General features: G+C 51.8%; 2 protein-coding genes across 5 annotated transcripts in view; one reads left to right on the forward strand and one right to left on the reverse strand.

The window, feature by feature from the left end:
- TPCN1 (two pore segment channel 1) overlaps positions 1-2,407 on the forward strand; it is a 53,669-nt gene extending 51,262 nt beyond the window's left edge. Inside the window, exon 28 of one of the 3 annotated variants that reach the window (XM_033098186.1) lies at positions 1,080-1,252. In XM_033098186.1, the coding sequence (XP_032954077.1) occupies positions 1,080-1,199 (120 nt within the window). In that variant the 3' untranslated portion in view covers positions 1,200-1,252. Of the gene's footprint in view, positions 1-1,079 lie in introns of all 3 variants that reach the window. The other 2 variants (XM_033098183.1, XM_033098187.1) reach the window with 2 other exon arrangements.
- A 30-nt stretch (positions 2,408-2,437) lies between these two features.
- SLC8B1 (solute carrier family 8 member B1) lies at positions 2,438-24,699 on the reverse strand. Of its 2 annotated transcripts, none has more exons than XM_033098189.1 (16): positions 24,029-24,699; positions 22,649-22,893; positions 19,480-19,632; positions 19,334-19,386; positions 19,128-19,185; positions 18,877-18,982; positions 18,627-18,794; positions 17,540-17,647; positions 17,055-17,114; positions 16,643-16,773; positions 14,411-14,552; positions 11,543-11,664; positions 9,671-9,824; positions 9,004-9,084; positions 7,483-7,547; positions 2,438-5,221 (listed from the first exon to the last, which is right to left on the reverse strand). In XM_033098189.1, exons 2-16 carry the CDS (start codon positions 22,802-22,804, stop codon positions 5,024-5,026), a joined length of 1,755 nt encoding a protein of 584 aa, XP_032954080.1. In that variant the 5' UTR covers positions 22,805-22,893; positions 24,029-24,699; the 3' UTR covers positions 2,438-5,023. The 2 variants fall into 2 exon arrangements, with proteins under 2 accessions (XP_032954080.1, XP_032954081.1); XM_033098190.1 differs by lacking the exon at positions 24,029-24,699 and adding an exon at positions 23,600-23,867.
- Positions 24,700-25,243: the final 544 nt, after the last annotated feature.

The raw sequence follows: 25,243 nt of genomic DNA on the forward strand, positions 1-25,243 counted from the left end.
TGTTCCCACAGCTGGAGACCTTGTGTTTCCCTGGGACAGTCTCGTGACCAGCGTCCACGCCCAAAAAGCTGGGGGCTGCAGTACGCTAAAGTGACTTACACATTCTCTATAAAAACACAGGGGTACAGATACTTAGTGGCTCACTGACCTTGGTGTCACAGGAACGTGGAACTCACATGACCTTTGGTGTCATGAAACCTGGGTTTGCCCTGGCTCTATGACCTGGGGCAAGTCATTCAGCCCTTCCCCATCGGGGAGAGGGGACAGTCCCTGCCTCACATAGTAGAGATGACTGCACGCGAGGACGCACTCAGGTGCTGTCCTGTCCCCTGGCCTCTGCCAGGCCGTCCTTTCCTGGACTCAGTTTCCCTTCTGTAAGACGCCAGGGCACAGAACTAGGCCGTCCCGGTATTTTTTAAGCTCTAAAGTTCTGTGGTTCAGACTTTTTCAAAACAGACGATCTATTTTTTAATTCCTTAATGAGCTGAATACCCGACCCCAGAAATGGCAGATGCTGGGACAATACCGGTCGTAAGGGAGCTGTTGGATTTTTCTCAAACTGCTCTCATGGCTTTGTTGGAGGGCAGCGCGTGGGAGTTAGAAGGGGCCCGCTTTATACAACCTGGAGCCTCGCTTTCGTGGGCTGTCAATAAGGACACAACTCCTGCTCAGCTCAGTAGGGATACCTCAGAGGCATGGGGGCGGGGCGTCTGTTGTCAACAACCAGAGATGATGGTCTCGAGTACAGGACAAGGACTACTCCCTGCCATGTGCCAAGCACACTTCACAAGGCGTTCTGCAAACCTCTGATTAATGACGGGAAGATTTCACTGTAGTTTTTCTATCTGGGGCCCTGTTCAGAACTCCCCACAGGTCTGGGGGAGAGGGCGGCCTTTCAGTCCCAGTTGTGGGGGGAGCTGGCATCCCTGCCTCCTCCGTCCTGGACGGTCCCCCGGTTCTGGAGGCAGAGGCCAGAGGGTCACAGCACTGCCTGGCCTGGTGACTGTCAAGCTGGGGGAAGCGCAGGGCTGGCTGGGAGGGTGCCGTCCGCTCAGCACCCCGTTTGCCCTGTGCTCTAGGAGTGGTACGAGGAGCACGCCCGCAAACAGGAGGAACAGCAGCAACAGCTCAGTGGCAGCGGTGTCCCCGTCACCCAGCAGCCCCCAGGCAGCCGCCAGCGCTCCCAGACCATCACTTAACCAGCTCACGAAAGCCATCTCTTCTATGCAATAACACAATAGTATATTTTACTACGATGTATCGAAGTGTGTGTGTGTGTGTGTGTGTAATACACACACATACACACATTCATATATATGCACATATTTATATATAGAAAAAGGAAAAGACAGACAGACAAGATGGGGTTTGGTTTGTAATCACTTTGCCCTGTTTTCCTTAACCCCAGGTCAGTTTGGTTTGGGGGTGGGGGGGCAGGCCCCTAGGAGCTCTCCGTAACATGGAAAGCTCCAGAAGGCCCCTTCACAAGACGACCACTTGAATAGATTCTGCCCATCTCTGCAGGGCTTGTCTTCAAAGTGGACCAGCCCTCCGTAGGCCACGTCCGCATCCAAACCGGCCCCCTGACATTGCTTTCAGAATCACGTCCCAGCTGACAGCTACCCCACTAACTTTCCCTGCGGCCACTTCACGGGTTTCTGTGTCTTGCTTTGGGGACAAAACCACTTAGGAATGAAAGAACCCACATCCTCGGGGCTCGTACGTCTATATATAGATATATGATAATGTACTAGAACGTTCTTAGGGGGACCAGTGCCTTGGGCCTGATGGAAAGAGTAAGCGAGGGGTGTAATTATACGGTGTGGTCAGCGCTAGGCAGCAAGACGGCGCTGACGCAGTCTGTGAACTGGCTCATGTCTTCCTCTCCCACATTCCTTCTGGTTTGGTTTCAGCCCTTGTTGCTGAAAAGCCTTCTAACATGGCCTTTGGAATCCAGGCCCCGCAGGAGGAGGAAACAAGCACGAGGCTGGCCGATGGCTACCATCCCCGACCAATTCGTGAAACGGACTCTCTCCACTAAATCCCTTTTCCCCGTGATTGTCCTGTTTGAGCAAAAAGACATGTTGGCTAATTCAGGATTCTGCTAGAGACCATACAGCTCCTTCACACGTGTGCATTAGGTTCCACTGCGGGGAATGGGAGCAAGAGCACAGACCCCCACGCCCACCCCCCGCCGGCTGACCTCAGCGGCCCTGTGGCTGAACCCTGTGCTCGGTCCCCTTGGCCAGCTCTCCCCTCACCTTGGACAGTCGCCCTCCGTGGACTTGACAGAGGCAGGAGTGGGGCCTCTGCTCCCCACAGGAGTGATTGGGGCAGCTGTTCAGGTGAACCCTCCGTTCCCCAAGCACTCCTGGTGCCCTGGGGAGTCCTCTGTGAGATGGGTGTGGTAGAGGTAGGACCGGCGCTCCAATCCAGAGCAAGCCGGCAAGGTTGGCCGTCCTGCTGAGCGGTGCTGGTGGCTGCAGAGGCAGGGTTGGAGTGGAGGGACCTGTGCAGCTCTCCGGGGCTGCAAACCTCTCATGGTGCAGGAGGCAGAGGTGGCGGGATGCAGGGATGGGAGGGGCCGGGGGCGCAGCCGCCCTGGGCATCCAGCTCTCCAGCTGCCTCCCCCACCTCCCATGACTTAGGAAGACTGATGGGCAGAGGTTCCCCTCACCCTGTCTTCCTCCTGACAGGGCAGGGCGTGATCCCAGGGATACAGTACCGGCGGCCCCACGCCCTCTCCATGGCCCCCTAGCCAACACTGCACAGCTCTGCGCTCACCAGGGGAGAAGTGGTGGGCATTTGTGTTTTTAAAGCACAGCCCTTTGGGGAAACAAGGAATTCTGGGGAACCCCTGCGATGCCCACAGGGATCAGGAGGCTGATGTCCTCTTCGTCTCTGGAGGGCCACTGGCTGTCACGGGCAGCTCAGTACCGAGCCCCAAGCAGAACCCTTTCCCTCCCCAGAGAAGCAACTTCATTTGCACAACTGGGTGCCTTTTAGCTTTCTTGTATTGAAATGGGAGTTTTGGAAGCGGGGTGAAGGGGCAGCTTTTAAAGGAGGGTGGGCGTCCTCCGAGCTGAGTGTCTGGGCCTCATTCTAGTCCCTCCCTCTGCCCCCAAGGGGCTGCAAACCTGGGAAGGGCACCAGGGGAGTTGAGGCCCCCCAGTGTGAGGGCTGGTATCAGGAAGGGGGGGGGGTGCTCGAGTCCGTCCCTCCCAACCCTGGGAAAGGCCCTGGTGTAGCTAGGACGGGATGAATGCAAAGGGCCAACAGTGCTGATGGACCAGACCAGCCACTGGTCAGCGTCCTTGAAGATGAGGACAGCTGTCCCCACGGGGTCACCTGTGGCCTCGGCAAGTTGACCCTCAAAATTGCACTTAGGCTCCTGGAGCAGGGAGCCGGTGTCACCCAGGGCTGTGAGCTCTGAGGGACCCAGGATATCATCCAGCTCAGATGCCCTTACCTCCCATGTCATAGCTTAGCAAAACCAAGCTGAGACTCGCCTGGGTCAAGCAACCTATCAGTGGCCGTGATGGCTCTGTGCCCCTGCCCCACTTTGGGGGTGGGGGGGGGTGCCATCTGGTCCTTCCTTGCTTCCGTCCCCCAAACCAGCCTTACTCCACACCACGCGACAATCATTTTGTACGGATAGCGGGAGCAATGCTGTAAGGTTTTGTACATTGATTTGTTACCTAGAAAACCCACTGTGTCTCCGGACGTCTGGCATATTAATAAAAGAGCCTCTGCTTTGTAAAAGTGGCTGCTGCCTCGTGACATCTGCCAGGTGCCATTCTGTGGCTTCTGGTGCTGTGGAGTAAGTGAGGAGGTCCCATCCATGGCTGGTACTGAGCCTACCTCAGCTCCATCCCTAGATGTGCCACGAAGCCCAGATATGTCAGGCCCAAGAGCCTTCAGCCATGGGACCAATCCCTCATCACCTGGCCCAGGTAAGGAAGAACTGGTAAGAACTAGCTGTACTTTTTCTGTATATTTGAAATATTTAATAACTTTTTCATTGGTAAAAAGACAGCTGAATCCCTTTACTGCCAGCATAAGGCAAGCGGGCAAACTCTTACTTGAAGAGGCAAGGTTATTGGCAGCAGGAAGGTCCTGAGGGGTGGGGGGCACTGCTCGTCCTCCCCCAGAGCTTGTAGTCCTTGGAACCCCAGTCCACGGCTCCCCTGAGGTAGGCACAGGGCACAGACTGACTCCTGTTTTGCAGCTCAAGGTTCAGGGCACAGTTAGCCAAGAGCCAGCAGGCAGTCGCAGAGATACGGTCTAGAGCTGTGCCATCCAATGTGGCTGCCACAAGTGGGGCCAGTGCCACAAGCTGATATGTTGGCGCCATCGCGTTCAATAAAATATATTACCATTAATTTCACCTGTTTCTTTTGGCTTTCTTTAATGTGACTAAAAAATTTGAAATTAGGTCTGTGTCTCACATTCCGTTTCTGTTGGACGGTGCAGCTCTAGAAGTCAGCCCACATTGGCCTGAGGCCCACAGCACACAAGGTGTTCTATCCACGGGGTCCCAGTCGCCCTTACTCCCTAAACCCCGCTTTGGCATCTGTTTGAGCCCTGAGGAGAAGATGCAAGAAGGCAGCAGGGCACACGGAGAAGGGGCCAGGGCCTGGGCCTCTGTAGTTGCCTCCAGCCCTGAACATTTTGCAGGTCTTCCAAGACCAGCCTGGAAGGCACCCAGTCATCTCCTTCACCCCAAACCCCAACCTTCGAGAGGCTCTGGAGGCGATTCAAGAAGTGTTTTACCTCCTGCCTGGAACTGTCCACCCACAGTGAAGCCCAGTCTCCAAAGTCCCGGAAACGGGGCTTAGTGCTTTTCCCTGAACACAGCGGCACCTGGGAACCTTCAGTAGAGAACAGCTCCCCAGGACCCACACCCCATTCACTGCGGTGCGTGCCTCTCCCTGCAGGCTCTGCAGAAGGTCTTCCATCTTCCATCTCCCTGCCTGCAGTGACACCTCCCGACCACCAGGTGGACCTGGACACTCGGCGTCACTCACATACTTTTCAAGTGAATCACTCCAAATTCCGTGAGCAGGGCCACCACGAGGAAATTCGCGTAGAAGAGGAGCAGGCAGAAGCCATAGACTTTGTTCAGCTGGAAGCACTGCAGTGGAACCGAGACCAGGGAACAGACGAGGCTGAGGCCCAGGGCGCCCGCCAAGACCCACACCAACAGTCCGTCTGGCTCCAGCTGCGGGAGGGGAACAAGGCGGGGTCACTGCAGCCAACAGCCACATGGAGGGGTGAGGGCCCCTGGCTAGGGGCCAGTGGGACTTTCCACGCAGAGCTGCCGGGCCTGCCCTGCTGGGTGGCATACCCCCTCTTGAAGTTCAATGTTTTAAGCCACCTAGTTTGTGGTAAGTAGTTATGGCCGCCTTAGGAAACTGATATATACATACATATATATGTGTATATTACATATATAATATAGATGTATAATATATATGTACATATGTTATATCCATGTTACATATATATTATATGTACATATATATTATATATGTTTCCTATATATATTTATATGTATAGGAAATATATATCTATATCTATATATATATTTATCATGAAGTTGTTGAAAACTTCTCTAGCAATACAGAAGAGTAGAAGGAAGTGAAACTACCCCCACCCCACTTCTCTTCCTTCCAGATACAGCATCTATCTAACATACATCAAGGACTTCACTGTAGGTACGACGCTAGGTGTTCTCCTCTTATCACCAATCCACAGATGAGGAACTGAGGAATTACTAAGTGACAGAGCCCAGATGGAAGTCCCTGCGCTTACACAATACCCTATCCTGCCTCCCCATACAGTGACATACACACACGCGTCTGGGCGAGGACACATACATATAGACTGTACCTCAAATCTGAAAATAGAAATGGGATCATCCAACAGGTGGCTGTTGAAGAGCGGCCTGTGTTTTGCACCCAGCGGTACTCCGTGGATGTCCTTCTTGGATGACCTTCCATGGTGCCTAATGTCTTACTGAATTATCAGCAAGAGCGTTTTCTAAACTCAACACAAAGGCGGTGGGATGCAGATGCAGATGCAGACAGACACACACACACACACACACACACACATACACACACACACACACACCACAAGGAACAAGGGAAAAGAAATAGGCCCCTCAGGGGGCCGACCCTAAAGACTCATTATCTGGAACTGCCTGAGAATCGATAATGAAAGGAACCTATTAAACCCATGAACAGTATACACAAAATTTGCAGAGGGTGTTTCTCTTTTAGAAAGCAAACTTTCCAAGCAGGAGGAAGTAGCTATTTGCTGCTGGGCGTGGCCACTGGGAAAGACCAACCTGCTGACAGGTAATTACAAGTCCGCCACAGAGTCTATTCAAGACCTAGATGCCTCCGGGAGAAAGAGGTGGGGGACTTTGTTCCTCAAGAACAACACCTTTCAGCTTGGGGGGCCATTCCAAGTTCTCCCCTACCCCCCACTCCGTGCAGAGCCTTAAAAACATCCCCTCGGCCCCATCCCCTCCCGGTCCTAATCTTTCCCTTGTTTGGTCTCTGAATTCAAGTCCTTCACAATAGAGACGCTGGGATGGGACGCACACCTGCTGCCTTGGGTCACTCTGCCTCGCAGGGGCTGTTCTTTGCCCAGTGCAATATTTTAAAATAGAAAAAGTTTACCTGGGAATCTTGATTTCTTCTTCTCCAGAAAATCTGGACTATTATCTATCTGGCCACACGAGGCCTCCCTGAATCGCCCACACATTTCGGTTACCTGCCTGCTGGCCCCTTGAGGTGTCTAAGCTGCCCACCTTGTTAGAGAAGTGTCCCACCTTCCTAAGTCCCCAGAGAGCTTCTCTAAAAATGCAGATTTCCAGCCCCTACCCCCTGGAGTGCCTGGATCAGGAAGTCTCATGCACTCCCCTCTCCTCCCAGAAATGCCCAGGTACCCTCTATCCCTCACTGTGTTTCAGAACCTTCTCCCGACCACTCTGGGGCTGTCTTCAACAGACGGTGTCATCCTTCTTCCTCCTTTTAGCCTGTACTCTCGGCAGTTGGGATAAGGTGTTCAGCCTGACCTCACGCATGCTTATCCAGGAAGCTGGGTGGGGGGGTGGAGAGCTGTTATCACCCCCATTTCACGGGTGAGGAAACTGAGACTCAGAGGTCCTAATTCACTTAACATCAGCAAGAGACTTAACTGATGGGACCTACACCCAAATTCAGGGTCTTCCTGCCCCTTCCACCAAAGCTACATCTTCGTTAGTCTGTGAATTTGGAAGGCATACATTTTTCAACCCTACATGCAAAGTATTTTAAAGCTGTTCCACAAGTCAGACTTGTCACAAATTCAGAGAGGTCCTCTCCCAGGAAGTATAGTGCTCAGATATGAATGGGCTCCCGTCCAGGGGACCAGGAGAGGACAGGGAGAGCATGATAAGGAGGTCCCTCGCAGAAGCATCTGGCTACTCACCTTCACCTCCACGTGGCCCCTGGAGAGCTGCAGCAGGCAGCCCAGTCCCACGCCCACCAGGATGTCTGCAGCCTGGCTCAGGAAGTCCTCTGCAACAAGCAGCCCGTGACCCCGACCACACGGCCCGTGGGCTTTCTTTATGATCTACATCCCCCCAAAACCCAAGACCCTACCCAAGAAGACCCTGTCCAGTTTTAGTACCTTTAAGAAGGCGAGTGTCCAGTGTACATTTTGCACTCGACAGATCAAATGAAGTGACAGAAATACTGGTACCTGGCAAGCACTCAGTAGATGGAGAAACTGAGGCTAGGTGAGGTGAAGTGACCGCCCACGGTCCGTTGGGGAACTGGTCATAGAGCATGGGTCAAGGCCACCTCTAGGGGTACAGGAGACATGGCTCCAGGCCTAGTTCCCTCCTTCCCACCCCAACCTGAGAGGTCTGGAGAGCCCAAAAGCCAGGGGGGCAGGTCGCAGTGGATACAAAAGGGTCACTGGGAGTTACGAATGGCAGGCGTACCACATGGTCCCAGCCAATTCTGACTGTGTTGTGCCAGCTGCCCGCCCTGCAGCTCACCCACCGGCCGCTTCGTTGTGGAGCTTGGGGAGAGCTGCACTTTAAGTGCTTTTAAATAATACCATGTTATTTCACAACCAACAATATCTATCACTTGTTGAATCTGTGCCATGTGCTGGGAACTATCTGGGAGCTTTACCTCATTGCCAGTCTTCACCCCAACCCTCTTTTCATTTACAGAGGAGATCGCTGACTAAGATGTGTGCTGTGCCGGGAGAGGCGGCACGTGGCGGCGTAGGAACTGGAAGCCAAGAGTGTCTGGTCCCCAAGCCCTTTCCTTTTCACAGCCCCACCTGCCTGGCCCTGTCTTTTCTATAGAAACCAAGGGCTGGCAAATGACAGCCTGCTGGCCAATCTGGCCCCCTGCACACTTTTATAAATAAAGTTTTATTGGAACAGAGGGACGCCCGTTCATTTACGTCCTATGGCTGTTTTCACACTAATGGCAGAGTTGAGTAGCTACAAAAGACATTGTATGGCCCACAAAGTCTAAAATATTTAATTTCTGGCCCTTTAAGAAAAGGTTTGTCAACCCTGGACATCTATAGACTTTGACATCTACACTTGATCTGAGACAAAAGGCCGAGAAGCGATAGACTATGATACCTATAAGCAAGAGGGAGAGGGTCTTCCGCAGGGCACATGGCTCAGCATGGTGGCATCTGCTGGTAATGCCATCACCGTAACAATAATATCTGCCAGCCACTGAGCACTTACCAGGGGCCAAGCATTTCTGTCACCTCATTCAATCCTTACAACTACCTTTCTGAGGTCAGTTGTATCAATAGCCCCATTTTATAGCTGAGGGAGCGGAGGCTCCAGCAGCCAAGTCACCTGCCCCAGGTGTTGCAGGGAGAGCCGATCCCAAGGGTGTGCATGGAACACATCCATGGCTCTCAGAGCCTGTGCCACCAGCACTGAGGCTCAGGCAGCCCCATGAAGGATACTGAAGATGATGCCACCAAAACAGGCTGAGAACGCCATCCGCGGGTAGCCCTGGCGGGCCAGCGTGAAATCAGAGAAGACATCTGCATGGAAACGAGAGGCCTTACGTGGTGAGTGGCTTCCCCGGCCCTCCTTCATTCTTACCCACAGTCATTCAGTTAATAAACATGGATGAATGCCCCCTGGGTCTGGGTGCTATGGGAGGCCACAGCATCCCATAAGACACCATTCCTCTTTAATTCCTTTCACCCCACTCTTTTCCAGCAGGGGCAATTTTGTGGGTGTGACATGCCACCACCAAATTTTCCCCCAAGTCCTGTCTGCTGCTAGCACACACCTCCATGCATATTAGGGAAAAGTACCCAAAAAGGTGAATGAAAGGGGAGCTAGATTTTGCCCCCCGCAGCTAGATTTTGGATGCTCTTGTGCAGTGAACAACCTGGCCCACCGTACTTGGCAGCTGTAGCTAAAGAAGGATAATGTATATATGTGTGAATGCCTACACATGCCACACACCCAAGGTGGGCTGCAGTGGGCTCCATGTTTTGCCTAAACTCTGGGGAGCCACTGAGTGTCCGTGCATCAGAGAGTGGGAAATCGGCTGGGTTTCTACTATACATAATTCTGGCGGCTGTGCTCAGGCCAGCACCCCACCCGGCCTCGACTCACCTCCGATGCTGTTCCCCCAGGCCAGCAGCGTGAGCCCCAGCACAGTGTTGCTCAGCTGGAAGACCACGCCCAGGGACCGCAGGATGTTCACCACCTCCGTAGCAGCTGCATTGATCCACAGGGCACTGGTCAGGAAGCCCAGGAAAGCAAAGAGCTGGGGGCGGGGGGGGGGGGGGGAACAGTGTGCTGATGGGACCAAGGCCAGCCCCCAACAGGGACATGACCTCGATTCCTCATCTGGAAAATGGGATGGTAACAGTACCTACCTCATGAGGTTGTCATGACCATAAAATGAGTTAACAAATGCAAAGCAATTAGAGCCTGCCACGCAGTAAGTGCTCAGTAGAATGGCAGCTCAGTATTACTAGTTTGTCAAGAAGGGGGTTCATCATAGTTTTCATCAGATTTCCAGTCTCTGAACCTATCACCACAAAGAGAAACTCCATACCTGTTAGGAGTCACTCCCCACCCCTTCAACCTTCACCCCTGCCCCTGGGAACCACTACTCTACTTCCGGTCTATATGAATTTGCCTACTTTAGACATGTCATGTAAATGGCCCCATTTATTTATACAATATGTGGTCTTTTGTGACCACGTATTCCCTTAGTACATTGTTTTCAAGGTGCATCCATGCTGGAGCATGTGTCAGGACTTCAAAAACTAGTAAGAGACACTGGCTGAAAACCATTTCTTTAAATGATCAATTTGCTGAAAATCCAACCCCCTTTGGGTTGGTACATCCATTCAGTTTCTAAAAATAAAAACTACAAATTTTGAAATCAATAAATAGTAAAAAAAAATAAATAAAAATTTCTGGTAAACTTTTGAAGAAAAATTCTCTGGACAAACTGCCTTAAAAATTCATGTAATGTACAGCATAGGGAATATAGTCAATATAAATGTTGACTTACTATGGTGTACACCTGAAACTAATGCAATATTGTATGTTAGCCGTATTTTAATAAAAATATTTTCAAAAGAAAAAGAAAAAAAAATTCCTTAGAGTGCTGCTGAGTGGAGAGAACGGAAAAAGACACTCACCAAAAGCAAACAATTCCATCACTGGAATGCGATCGTTCGGAAGCCAGGTGCTTCCTGGTGGATAGAGTGGAAAAGAGTCTGGAAGATCTTCAATGAGGTCAGCATACCGTTACCATTTGACCCAGCAGTCCTACTCTTAGTAATACACCCAAGAGAACATTTGAATGGATACACAAAATGTATGATAGCCACACAATGAAATATTACTCAGCCATGAAAAGGAACTACTTACTAACACATGTCACAACGTGGCTAAGTTTTAAAAACATTTTGCTACTAAGTGAAAGAAGCCAGTCACAAAAGACCACATATTACATGATTCCATTTATATGAAATGCCCAGAACTGACAAATCTATTGAGACAGAAAGCAGACGGGCAGTGGCTAGGGACCGGAAGAAGAAGGGGGACGGGATGTGCCTGTTGGATATGGGGTTTCTCTCGCGGGTGATGAAAGTGCTCCAAAATGGATTGGGATGATGGTTGCACAACTCTGTAAATATACAGTTGACCCGTGAACAATATGGTTTTGAACTGAGCAGGTCCACTTAGAAGTTCAAGGTTCAACTGTACTAAAAATCACTGAACTGTATACTTTAAATGGGTGAATTTTATGGTATGTGAATTACATCTCAATAAAATAAAGCTATTCCCAAAAAAAAGAAAAGAAAAAAGGACCTCGAACAGGTACAAAACCCCTCAAAGTGGCTTTAAAGACCTGTCATTGTGGAAGGTGATTACTGGCCTAACTGCCCCCGACGCGCGGTGAGGACACCTGCCTCGGAGACCTAAGTGTCCCCTGTCCCCGCTTGGAAACCCCAGGGTTCTTACCCAGTGAAGCCTGGGCGGCTCGCTGTTAGATGTGGCAAAAAAGGTCACGGCAGCCAAGGCTGTGCCCACAATCACCACCACACCCCAGACAGGAAAGAGGCCACCTATCTCATAGACGCCATCTGCAGAGGGACAAGAAAAGGAGCTGGTCCTCTCCACAGCTTCAACTCAGCACCTCCTCTTGGAACCCCTCCACCCCAAGAAAGACTAAGGGGGCCTAGGGCAGAGGCCCACAAATACAACCCACTTGCACTCACCTGTTTGGATATAAGACAGATATCTCCTACGTACCCAGCCTGTCCTAGGCACTTCAGGGGGACAGAGAAATTAAAGACACAGCCCGTCCTCACAGTAGTCACACAGGAAAGAAAAGACAGGCGTGAAAAAACAAGACTCTCTCCAGCTTTCTGTTGTGGAACTGGGATGGATGGGGATAGCTAAGACTACTCACCACAATTATCTTTTGCCACGCTCATGGCAGACATCGCTAATCAATCATGATGCTTCTGTCCAACTGAGCTTCAAGGCGGCACCCTCCAGCCAGACATTACTAATGGATGGGCATCACTCCACGCGATGAACTATACAAACCCAACCTTCCCTACTGATTCTGGAGCCCAGCAACTGCTCTCTTGAAAAATCCATTCCACAAACCAATGCACTATAAGACTTCACATTGAAACACTAACGGGAAGAAACCCTGCAGACAGGCACAACGCTCTGTACTGGTCTTAAAGGCAGTGGGTGGTTTGACAGCCCAGACACGTGCAACAAGGCTTTCCTTTTGTTCTTTCTTTAGTCTGGCTCATTGGCTCTCAAACGTCATTGGCCATAAGATTTATGTGAGGGTGCTGAATACACAAAATCATGTCCACAATACATTTTGGGTGATTTCCGGGGGGAAAGGGGTGTGTAATTTTGAATGAATATGACTTTCACCAGTAGTGTTGGTTTTAGTACCTGATGCCTGGGTGAGAGGCCCTTTCTCTGTATTTGCCAAGCCTGTGCTAGAGGACTTTTAGGAGGTTACTGGAGCAGGGTTGGTCAGGAGGGCTTCTTGGAGCGCAGAGGTGAGCTGCTTTGTGGGGCAGGGAGAGGGGCAGGCAAGAGCTCCGTGGGAAAAGGGAACGTTGGGTGGGAAGGAATTGAGCAGGTTCGTGCCAGCAATAGCAGAAAGAGGGCTGGGGAAGGCAGCTGGCTCAAAGGATAGCTGGGGGCAGGGACTTTTTCCCAAGAGACACTGGGGAGCCATCGAGGTCTTTAAATGAGGGGTGACCACAACATGTGAAAAGTGGCACTTTAGAAAGATGGTTCTAGGAGGCTGGAGGATGGCAGTGAGATTGGGAGGCTCTGCCGGCTGACACGACACCCCTTGAATCATGATACCCCCTCAGGCAGGGAGCTGAGTTTGGGGTTCTCTCTATTTAGTGCTCAGCCCAGAAGAGGGTCACAAATGCTTTCGCCTGAACCAGTCTTTCCCTAGTGTAGACCTGCTACCCCTAGGTAGTGTTGGGGTACAGGGACAAGACACTAAGTACCACAGGATGCCATCTCAGGGAAGGCGTTACTTCTTTAATTCTCTCCCTGTGATAAGGAGAAAGTCTCTATTTGGCGCTAATGGGTCTGCAGCAGCTCTAACACCTGCTAAATGCCCTATTTAACAAAGGCTCCTGGCTCAGATGCTTGACTTTTATTGTGTTTATTTTTTCCGTTACCTTGAATTTATGAAAAATGATGCCAGTTTCCTAAGGACGCAGGTGTTATAGTTTCCTTTGCAACAAACTTAAATTTTAGAAAAAAAGCTGATTTTAAAAATATGTATAATAGTATAGAATAGGAGAAAAATCAAGAGATGGTTCGTGAATGACTGTTTGGGAACTACTCTTTTAAGAAGCCACAATGACTGTGAAAGCAAGTCCCTGGGTGGGAGAGGCAGGGCTTCCCAGCTCAATAGACAAGGGACAGCTGTGACCAACCAGGCAGCTGGTACCCATAAGGGGCGCCCTTCTCAGTTTCCAGGGTCACACTGTGCCCTGAAACACTCTATCACCTGCCCTCCAACTCTCCTTCCTGGGTGCCTGTGTCCCCCTATGAATCAGGAGAGAAACTCACAGGGAATTTGACAGCTGGTTCATCCTGACACTGTTAGAGCAAATAACACCACATCTGGCCATGCATTTGCCATCAGAGCCCTACCTCCACCTCCAGGTGCTGCCCCTGGGTTGAGGGAGAGGAGGCCAGCTGACAGAGACAGAAACGGAAAGCATGAGACACTAAAGTTAGACAACAGGAAGAACCTGAGTAGTAGGAGTTAGAACATGCTGACAAGAGTGGCATTTCTTTACCCAGAGGCGCTCAGAAAAGAATAGGACAGCCCAGGGCACACAAAGAAAACTCAAATGCCAGTGGGGACCAACCAGCTCACACAAACAAGGGAAGTAATTCACCCACGTCACCTAGTAGGCAAGGGAGGGGCCTGTGATGAATCAGGCAGCAGGCACCTCCACCGGGGGTGGGGGTGCCCCTCTCAGCTCCAGCAATTTTGCCTTCAGGAATGTGGCCCAGGTCCTTAGAAGCCCAAACCTGGATTCTGAGGTGACATCTCCAATTTTTTTAATGCAGGCAAACAAGCCAGAGAGGGCTGGACTCTGTCCAAGGGCCACCAGTTTGCAGCCTCCGTCTGGAGCCCATAGGATTGGACCAACTGACTGCAGGAGGCTGGCGTCCCTTATGGCATAAGCACATGTTAAGTGCCTGCTGTATGTCCAGGATTTTGCCCATGGCCTAGAGCCCCCTGGTGTGGTTGACAAGAAAACTCTAGAATGTGGGGAGGAGGAAGGAGGGCTGCCTGGGGGAGGGGATACTCACAGGCTCCCGACTGCAGCGTCAGGACCAATACCAACGGGCTTATCACCAGGTGCAGGCAGTTGAGGGGCCGTTTCCAGTTTCTATCTTCCTGGTCAGGGTCCACGAGGGGGACGGTGAGGAGCAGCAGGAACTCCACGGGCAGCTGTCAAGTGTCCAAAGACGGAAAGGGTGTCGCCAGGGAACTCAGCCCCGAGCTCAGTTTCTTAAGAACGTGGCTGTTGCTGAAGCACGAACTGTGTGCAGGCCTGGGCTGCATGCCTGTGCAGGCTCCTACTGCTGCTGTGACACACTGTCTGGCACAGGCTCAGTGCCTTCAAATAACACATTTATTCCCTTCAGGCTCTGGAGGACAAAAGTCCTAAACTCAAGGTGTCATCAGGGCTGCACTCCTTCTGGAGGACCTCGGGGAGACTGTTTCCTGGCCTTTTCCAGCTTCTAGGCGCCACCTGCATTCCTTGGCTCGTGGCCCCGAGTCACTGGCTACTGTCATTACATCTTCTCTGACCCTCCTGCCTCCCTCTTTCCCTATAAAGACCCTTGTGATTTCATTGGGCCCATCTGGATAACCCAGGATCCTCTCCCTATCTCAAGATCCTTAATCACATCTGCAAAGTCTCTTTTTCCCCATAAGGTCTGGGAATCAGGATGGAGACGCCCTTGGGGGGCTGTTTTCCAGCCAACCACAGCACCTCATTCACTAATCCTGACACAACCACAACTCCGTGCACGGGAACTATCATTTTACCTTCCAGAGAAGTTGAGGCTCAGAAAGGTTAAGGAACGTCTCCAAAGCCACACAGATGGGGACATGAAGCTGGGATTCAGGGCCAGCTCTGATTGTCTCCACACCTTGTATTTTTAGCCAATAACTCAATTAGTAATAACATTTACAGAGTGCTTATTATCTGCTTGGCACCTAGTAATAACATTTACAGAGTGCTTATTATCTGCTTGGCACCATACTCAGCCTTTCGCACATAGTAGTTTATTAAATTGTTACAACCACTGAAGTAGGCTGATACTGTTTGTAATTCTTAACAGAATTAAATACCCACACATTTTGTCAAGTGACTAGAAATGTTGCAGAATGTATTTCCCTGTCCCACTGCTGTTGAACTTGGCCGTGTCACTTCCTTTGGCCAATGGGCTGTTGGTGACTGTGATGTGAACAGAGGCTTAAAATGTGCTTGTGGGGGAGGCCGGTCAGCTCAGTTGGTTAGAGCGCAGTGCTCTTCACAACAAGGTCGCTGGTTCGATCCCCGCATGGGCCACTGTGAGCTGTGCCCTCCACAACTAAATTGAAACAACTACTTGATTTAGAGCTGATGGGTCCTGGAAAAATACACTTAAAATAAATACAAGTTTGAAAAAAAATGTGCTCGTGAAGTTTGCCTTGGTCTCTTCTGCCAAGAAAATAGCACCGTCCCAGGTATCCACTGGCCCAGAGTGAGACGTGGGGCAGACCTGAACACTGACCACACCCCAGAGGACCCATAAGCCCTTGAATGAGAAAAAAAATATTGTCATCATAAGTCAATGAGAGTTTGAGGGTCATTTGTTATGCAGCATTGTTGCAGCGATAACTTACTGCTACCACTACTCCAGAAGAAAGGCACGATCATTATCCCCATTTTATAGAGGGGGAAACTGAGGCTCACAGAGGTGAAGTGACTTGCCCAAGGTCATGACACAGCCAGAGCCACCGTGGGGTTCAAATATAGTTCATTGTTTTCACATGATGCAGGTTTCCAGGTTATCTCCAGGAGCAGAGAGGGCTGTGAGGGGGTACCCTGACTTTTTGTTCTGGAGGGTGGAAGGCAGCCGTAGCTATGCCTCGTACACCAGCCTGGGGAGCCCTGCTCATCTTCAGAACTCAGAGGACATTCAGCCAGGGAAGCAACAGGTGATCAGAAAAACTCAATCTTGTTCTCACTAAAACTCACCTTGACCCACTCCCTGACCCCAGCGCCAGTTCCCCGCCCTCACCCAGTTAGGAGGGGTCCCCTCCTCCTCCTCCTCTCTCTGTCTCGGGACAGATGCTCTCCTTCTCCCATGCGGGGCAGAGTCCCAGGTGAGGCCATCAGCCACACTCATTCACTCAGTGTCCCCATCAATTCCCAACTTATCTAATTCTGAGGGTCTCAGCGGGCCCCCTCCCCCTCATTGAGCTAGAGGAGATTGAGTGGCCACTGTCATGCGGCTGGGAGCCCAGTTCCAGGTCTCCCCTCCTACCTTGAACACCTTGAGGACCTTCCAGTAGGCAGGCTTGTACCTCCACTTCCTGTAATCCAGGGGGTTGAGTGCACGCACGAGGATCTGAGCTGTGGTCTCCTGGTAGAAGAGCAGCGGCTGGCACTCTTCCCCTGGGTGTACAGGTGGGGAGGGACAGGCGGCTGTGGCTGGCTCAGCCTGCAGGAAACCCTCTCCCCTCGCACCAGCCCTCCTAAGCCTTGGGAAGAAGGAAAACCCCAGTGCCTGGCAGGGGGCAGGCACACCGGGCCCACAGCTCAGCCAAGCTCAGTGAGAGGTGAGGCTGGTTAGTGGCCTCATTCCCGGGGCCTGGGTGGCCCCATCTCCCCACCTCTGCACCCTCAGGCCTGCCCCGGTCCCCCCGCCCCAGCTGGGCACAGGGCCCTGGACTCACTGTAATCGTAGCTGTTGGTAGTGGAGGACACCCGATCGTCCTCGGAATCTGAGGGCATCTCTGTAGGAGACAGGAGCGTGTCACGTGAGCCAGCCAGGGGGCCCACACCCTCCCCCCCTCATTCTAGGGCCGGGCCCCCTGGGACAGGGCCGCTTTCAGGGTCCAGCGGCCAGACCCTCTGTATTTCGGGTTTCTCAGCGATCACCGTGCACGCCCAGGAATTCTTACAGAGTGAGAAAGTCTAACTCACAAAACATTTTCAAAGGTAATGATGTAGCTAGTAAACTTGGACAAAGCAAGTGACGAGGAGGCGTCGTTAGCACAGGCAAAAGCACGGAGGTGGGAGCCTGGTAGAATGAGTAGAAAAAGCATGAAGAGGAGATGGGCAACGGCAAAGGCCTCCTGAGACGTAGGGCAGCAGTGAAGGGTGCAAAGGACGCCAGCCTCCACTGGTCCTGCCTTGCCGGCTCAATTCGGACTCTTACCTGGAGTACCAGGCATGGAGTAGACCAGGCTTCTGCTCCGCTGCCACTGGTAGATCCAGGTACAGAGAACCACAGTGAACACATAGAACACGTACAAGCCTAGGTAACCTGCAGACAAGGGTGCAGGCTGTCAGCAAGTGGCGTCAGGGTCCAGAGAACAAGGGCTGCCCGCTTTGTGGCTGGGACATGTTAGTGGTGGCTCTCAGTGTCCACCCAGCCCAGTACCAGGAGGTAAATGGCTATCGCCCGGAGCCTACTCCCCTGTCCCCTGCTTTCCTTGGCCCATCTTCCCTCCAACCCCACACCCTAACAATCCAGAAATCAGGAGATAATGCCTGATGCAGAGAGTGGCCTCCAGGACCCCATACAGGTGCTAAGGGTCCGTGTCCTGCTCTGCGTGCTGGGAGGCTGAGCCCAGCAGACTGCAGCCCTGAGCTCTGGCTGCACTGGGTTCAGCCAGTGGGAGGCTCAGCAGCAAATCAGGAGGCAGCGGGAGGGAGAGCGTCTGGGGTATTTCTTCTCTGCTCCCTCCCTGCTGTGGGGCCCCATCTCTGGCAGGACCCAAGACCCTCTGTGACTGTAGCTCATGCTGGGTGGCACCAGCTCCAGGACTCCAGCCCTTGCTAGGTTCCAGCTACTCCATTCTCTGCCCCTTCAGGCATGGGGGTCAGGCAAGGCGGGGAACGGCTCCCACTGTTGCAGGTCCCTGGGTGTCTGCACAGCTCAGTAAGCCTTGTTGGTTTCCTTAACCCTCTGCACACTGTCCCTCCATCCACGTCACTTGAATCGTCTGAATGGAACGTATATGCTGCTGGGGCCCTGATGGCCAATCAGCATCCCGGCTCTACCGTTTAGTAAAATTTGAAATTGTGAAAATTCTGAGCCTCGCCCCTGGCTCTGCCCTGTCCCCTTTGGTCAGCTGAACCACGTGTTCCCGTTTTCGCTCAAGCTGCCTTGAGTAGGGTTTCCATCACTTGGAACCAAAGGAGCCCTGTGTCAGTGCCCCGCTAGCACCCTCTCCTGTCCTGCTGTGCCTCCCACCCCACCAGCCCTGGGACGACCCCGCCCTGGACCTGTGGCTGCTCACCCAGGGCCCATGCCAGCGTGACCCTGCCGAGGTAGAGTGCGGTGAAGGTCAGGAACACGGCCACCATGTAAAAGATGATGTCCCTGAGGAAGGGCCTGGAGGCGGCCGTGAAGGGGCGTAGGATGGCAATGCCTCCGGCCACCACCGTGGTGACCAGCACGCCCGCACCTGGAGGAGAGGACGCCAAGCTCAAGCCACCTGCACCCCCTCCTGCTGCCCCACACCCCCCAACCAGGGCCCTCACTCATACCAAACAGTGCCCCAAGGGCCAGGCTGGCTGTGTGCGGATCCGAGAAAGCCACCAGGGCACTGAAGATGTCGGGTGCGCCGTTCCCAAATGCCAGGAAGGTGACGCCATGGGGGAGTGTGTCAAGGGGTGTCCCTGCAAAGGCCCCAGCCTGCCCAGGCCTTTCCTGGGCCATAAGCTGCCGCCCTGACTGCCAGCCACCCCCCTAAAGACCCTCCTTCCCTCCCCGGAGCAGAACCTGAGCAAAAGGATACTGCCACATTGTGGGAAAGTTTGAGCACGGTGGAAATGGCTGACAAGTTAGGGCAGAAACTGTGGAAAAAAAGCCAAAGGTGAAGACTCCCCAGTGGGTGGCCCCCTGCTCCCACCCTTCCCCCAAACCTGGGATCGCCCAAATGTCAACCTCCCAGACTCCATTTTCCCATCGATAAGCTGGCCCTGAGCCCAAGGCCAAACTCACAACTTGCCCGCCGTGACTCCCAGAATCAGAAACAGGTAAAGCAGCCAGAAAGCCTGGGGGAGTGGGAGGCAGAGAGAAAAAGGAGCGTTAAATCCAGCAGGTGCCACCAGCCCTGCCCACCAGCTGCGAGTGGGGTGGGACCTCACATAGAAGGTGATGACCAGAGGGAGGAGGTGCGGGGGGAAGTGGCAGAAGATGCCTTCCAGGTAGTCCAGGTAGCCCCCCTCGCTGTGGCAGTCAGGGTTGGTCCGGATGAAGTCACATCGGTCAGAGGCATTGAGGCTGCACACATCACGACACTGCAGGAGGGGAGGGAGGGGGGTGTAAGGCGCCGACCCCCCAAGGGTTATTGGACCCATCTAAGCAGCCAAAGATGACCTCCTTCAGCCTGGCCTCTAAACCCTCCAGATGCGAACTACCCACATCAATTAAAAAAAACCAAAAAACTCGTGTTTGAAATTAACAAGCAGTTAATGAATACATGGTTGCTTTAAAAAAACAAACAACAAACAACAGATAAAGATTTCTCAATTCCCCCTTCCTATCCCTGCTCTCCATCGTCCCACTTCTCCCCACAGGTCCCGCCACAGTCAAGTTGAGGCAGACCCTTACAGGCATTTCTCAGTTCAATGACATTTGTATAGGCTTCCTATTTTACAGTTTGTTTTGTTTTACGGAACTGGATCCGTCCTAAATCTCTCGTTTCCGCAATTTGCTTTTACCACTTCACATATGGGCCATAACATATTGGTACACATAATGACGACAGCGGTGATGAAAGTCAAAACATTCTGAGCGATTTCTAGACGCCAGGCACAGTGCTAGGAGCTTAAAAATGTATCTCAGTTAAATCTCCCACCCACAAGAATCTCAGGAGGAAGGTACTATTATCATGCCCATTATACAGATAAGGAGACTTAAGGCAGTGTCGCAGTTAGAACCCAGGCCCTTTGAGAATCATCTAGAACCCCTATTTTGACTATCACAACCCCCTGCCTCCCTCCAGAGTCTTTTTCACAGCAGAATGGTATTTCATACTATAGATGATCTTCGTAGTAGAGGTAACATTTTCCCATTGGTGGGAGTTTGGGTGTATCTAATTTTCCAGTAATACCAACAGTGAACTTCCTTGCACATGACTCTCGGAGTATATCTTGTCAGAGAGAATTCTAGAAGTGAAAGTACTGAGTCAGAGCACATCCTAGTCTAGGTCTTTCCAGAAGCGACTCAGAGACAAGGACCGACAGGCATACCTCATTTCACGGCACTTCACAGATATTATGTGTTTTACAGATTGAAGGTCGGTCTGTGGCAACCCGATGTCAAGCGAGTCTACCGGCGCTATTTTTCCAACAGCATTTGCGCCATTAGTGTGTCTGTGGCACATGTTGGCAATTCTCGCTAATATAGGGAAGGAGCATGAGGACTATTTTTTGCAGAAGAAGGCATTCAGGGGTTGGCTTCCAAGCCTGCTGCCTAAATTCTCCAGGACACAAAACTCAGGCGGACGGTGATCAATGACAGACCATGTGGACCATCCCGTAGTGAAGCCCAAGGCAAATGAAACACAGCTTGTGCTTTACAGGAGCTAAAAGCCAGCCTGCCCCTATTCTTCTTGCATCTTACTGAAGTTAAACTTACCAGTGTTCTCCTGTTGTCTTTCCCCCGCATACCAGTGAATGTTCCACGGAAGGAGAAAACACAGATAAACCCTAGCCCGGGGTATGGAGGGAGTCTCTCTTCCACCAGCAATTAGAGACCGCCACTCTGTCTATGGGGCGCGGGGGCATTTGTTTTCTTACTTACTGTCTGCTAAATAAACTTATTTTAAACTCTATATCGGCTCACGTTTGAATTCTTTCCTATGTGAAGCCAAGGACGCGCTTTTCTTTTCCTGTAACATCACCCAATTTCACTTTTTCATCACCGTTATGCAGTACAGGATAGTGTAAACAGAACTTTTCCGTGCCGTAAGAAACCTAAGAATGTGTGGGACTTGCTTCATTGCAGTGCTCTGGACCCGAACCCGCAATAGCACCGAGGCCTGCCTGTACACAAAACTTGTACACTTGGGAAGTATATGGAATACGAGCAGCAACACGGGAAGTGGAAGAGGGAGGAAGGCTAGGTGAGACTTCCCAGTGGAGAAGGAGCTGGGTATTTATACACCAACTCCTGTCAGTTATCAGCGAAGACTGCTGAGGAGAGGGGGTGCTGGTTTCCCCGCTTTTCCACCTACCATGCTTATAGGGGGTCCTGGAAAACGATGCTGGCAACTAGAAGTCAACAGAAACCCACCAAAGCGGTAGGGTCCAAAGGACCTGGGCAGAGTCCTGACCGTGTCTGTTGCGGAGGGATAAGCATCTTAAGCATTGATGCATTTTGCCAAAATGCCCTCTCCAAAGCTCTGCTTATACCCACTCCCACCAGCAACGGGAAATGAGCCTGTGTCTGCACTTGAACCAACACTGGCTACTGCAGTCTTGTTCAGGCCAATTTGGTAGGAACCCCCTTATTCAATTGCAATTCCCGGATGACTTGTGAAGTTAAGTGCTCTTTTCCTGTGTTAGTGGCCATTTGTATTCCTTGTCTCAACTGCCAGTTTTTTCAATTGGAATATTTGCCTTTTCTTATTGACTCTTATCCCTCTAATTCCATTCGCCCAGAGGAGCCAGAGAGATCCCTTGAAGAAATAAATCTGATTTCGACATCCTTCTGCTTAAACCCTCCATTGGCTCCCCACGATTGTAAAACAAATCTCACCTCCTAGCTTCAGCCTATAAGGTCTTTTGTAATCTGGCCACCACTACCTCTCCATCCTCATCTCAATACTGCCCCCCTCGCTCACCCTATTCCAGCCATTCTGCCATCCTCACTGCTATAGGAACATACTAAGTTTGCCTCAGGGTCTTTGCACCTGTTATTCTCTTCTTCCTGGAATGCTCTTCCCCCAGATATCTGTATAAGTAGCTTCTTTTCTCCATTCAGGGCTTGACTCAAAGGTAATTTCCTCCTAGAAGCCATCTGTGACAACCCAATCTGAAACAGTTGGAAATATGCCCTCCCCAATATCACCTGATCCTATTATTTGCAGGACATTTAGCATCTTACCACCTGCATTTTACATGTTTACTTCTTTAACTGTCTTCCCAGGAGACTGTTAGCTCCACGAGGACAGGGATTTTCATCTCTGTTGTTGCCTGGTATATCCCAGGGATCAGCTCAGTGCCTGACACATAGCAGATGCTCAATAGCTATTTGTTGATTGGATGAATATACCCCCACCAGATGCCAGCTTCCTGCCAGGATACTCACATCTACCACAGGGGTCTGGTTCACACCTGAGGCTGGAAACTCGGGGCTGGTGTGGGTCCCTGTAGGTGGGCTGCTGGCCCCGGACACTGTCCTCACCATCATCAGCACACAGAGTAAATGCAGCACCCAGTGCAGATTCAGCTGTCTGCCGGCCATCAGCCCCCAGCCCCCACGGGGCCTGGCCTTCACACTCTGCTTCCTCTTCTGCAGTGTTTCAATTCCAAATGGCTGGCAGCTCCAGCGACCTGTGGGGTGTGGGAGAGAAGGAGGGACAGTGTCACTGAACACCCCAGGACCCAGCAGGAGGGGCCTGATAACTTTTTCAACTGAGAAATTGCCCATTCTCCTCCCCCCACCAAAGGAAAACCAATGTAGAAACCCCTATTCTGGATGGAGGTTACTGGAGGGATCCAGACCCCCACATTCAGCAAACAGATTAGATATGCCCTTCTTCCTGTGTCCCCAGCAATATCTCCATGGAAACCTAGGACCCTCCTCCCTAGACTGAATGAGAAGCTGGAAGCTGGAAGCTGGAAAGGACTATCCTGAGATTGGGAATTCAGAGATTCTTGCCTCCAGAGGCTAGGTGAATGAGATAAAAACAGGAAGTGGGCAGAGGTGGGGACTGGGCAAACCCTTAGAACAACAGAAAAACATACTTCTGGGAGTGGATTTGGCCTCTGGGCCACCAGTTTGAGACTAATAAGCAATGCTGTTGCTCTATGTCTTACATTGAGCCAAGCACATAATGCCCGCAACTTGTCAGGAGTGGGCACTACTATTACTCCCATTTTACAGATGAGCAAACTGGGCCACAGAGCTAGGTTCTTTCCTCACTCTCAGCTCCTGGGCTTTGCTTCCCTTATCTAGTTCTCAGAACAACTTTGGAGAGCTTATTGTCCCACCCCTTTTAGAGGAGGGAGCTGGACCCCGAGGAGTTCCATAACCTGCCTGAGGTCACACAGTAAGGAGGTCACAAAGCCCACAGCGCCTCTGACTGGGAAATGGAGGCCCAGAGGGAAGTGAATTGCTCAAAGTCACACAGCCATTTAGCAGATTCCAGCAGGACCACGGCCTTTTCCCTCAACACCGGGTCAAAACCGACTTCATTTTTATTCCAAAATTAAACTGTGGGGGGAAAATCCTTGGCACATTAATTGCCTTTTTTTTGGCTCTTCCACATGTTTAGATGAGCATGTTTTACTCAGTCCAGAAAGACACAGTCCAGAAACCAACGTTGGTTGTTTTTTTTTTTTTGCAATCCTTTGCACAGGCGTGTCTCAATGTCCTGTCTGAGGCAGGATGGTGAGGAGGAGGCCCCAAGGACGTAAAGAGGAGAGGAGAGGGTAGAGGTGCCTTGTCCCAGCACTCTTTCCTCACCTGTTGACTCTTCCCTTTTCTGTTGTTCCCCTGAACTTCACTTGTCACCGACTTGGAAGTGCTAACATGGAATCAGAGGCTCCAGGTTTCCAATTCAGTCTCAGTCGCTTATGAGCTGTGCGGCCTTAGGGAGGTGACTTCACTTCTCTGAGCCTCTGATTCCTCGGTAAAATGGAGACAAGTACTGGCCCGTCGGAGCATACAATAAGGGTTCAATAAATGCTCGCGCCTCTAGTGTCCCCAAGTTGAGGATCAGCAGGCTTTTCCTTTCTATTGGCCGCCGATTTCTTGTACTCATTCACAAGGAGCGTCTCCCGTGCGCCTGTCCAATGCCAGGAGCTCAGACGCTCGGAAGTTCTGCAGACCTGATCGGACGCGGCCGGGGCAGAAAACTGGGACTGCGACCACATTTGCGGCTGCACTTTCTAGCTGCGAGACGCCGAGAACCGTCAATGTGCTCAGTTTCCCAATCCCGACGGATGTTGAGAAGTTCAACTTCGGGTGCGGGGTCTTCCCGCGGCGTCCTAGGGGGTGGACAGGCTCCTCTTACCTTAGGCGGGGCCTTGGACCCGTCACCTCCGAACCTTGACCCCACCGGGCCTCGCGGCCTTCCCGGTCCCCGCCTGCTTCAGTGTCCGGGGCTGGATCCGGGTATGGTCCGGGGCTCACCCGGCTCCGGCCCCGCCCCTTACACAGCCCCGTCCCAAGGACACGCCCCTTAGGGCTCGCCCCGCCCCCGTCCTTAAAGGCACCTGCTCCCCGGGAGGACTCGAGGGTCTTCCCCACTCGCTACCCCTCTTAATCCTCTGTCCATCGGTTCTGCTTTCGCATCTAAAGCAGAAGTAGAGATGAAACCTTAGGGGTAAAGACAACAGGTGGCCGGACAGGGGAAGTTAGAGGGTGAAACTAAGGGGTTCTATTCCCGAGGAAGAGGTGGGAGAAGACTCAAAATACTTCTAGTAGTCGATGGTGATACGGAGTATTGGAGAAGGTCCCAGGTGGGGAAAGCCCCGCCTGACCCACAAATATCCCGGCTCTCCTGCCTGAAACGCCTCTATTGGAGAGACCCCCTAATTGAGTTTAGCGTTTCTCTCTAGTAGCATCGCTTTCAAGAGAAGAACAAAGGCAAATACTTGTAGGTCAAGACAGGGGTTTTAGTGATCTATTAGTCCGGACCATGTAGTCCTTCTCCCCAGTTTCCCAGCCTCCTGGGGA

This window comes from Rhinolophus ferrumequinum, chromosome 25 (genome assembly GCF_004115265.2).
Source record: "Rhinolophus ferrumequinum isolate MPI-CBG mRhiFer1 chromosome 25, mRhiFer1_v1.p, whole genome shotgun sequence".
Classification (NCBI taxonomy): Eukaryota; Metazoa; Chordata; class Mammalia; order Chiroptera; family Rhinolophidae; genus Rhinolophus; species Rhinolophus ferrumequinum.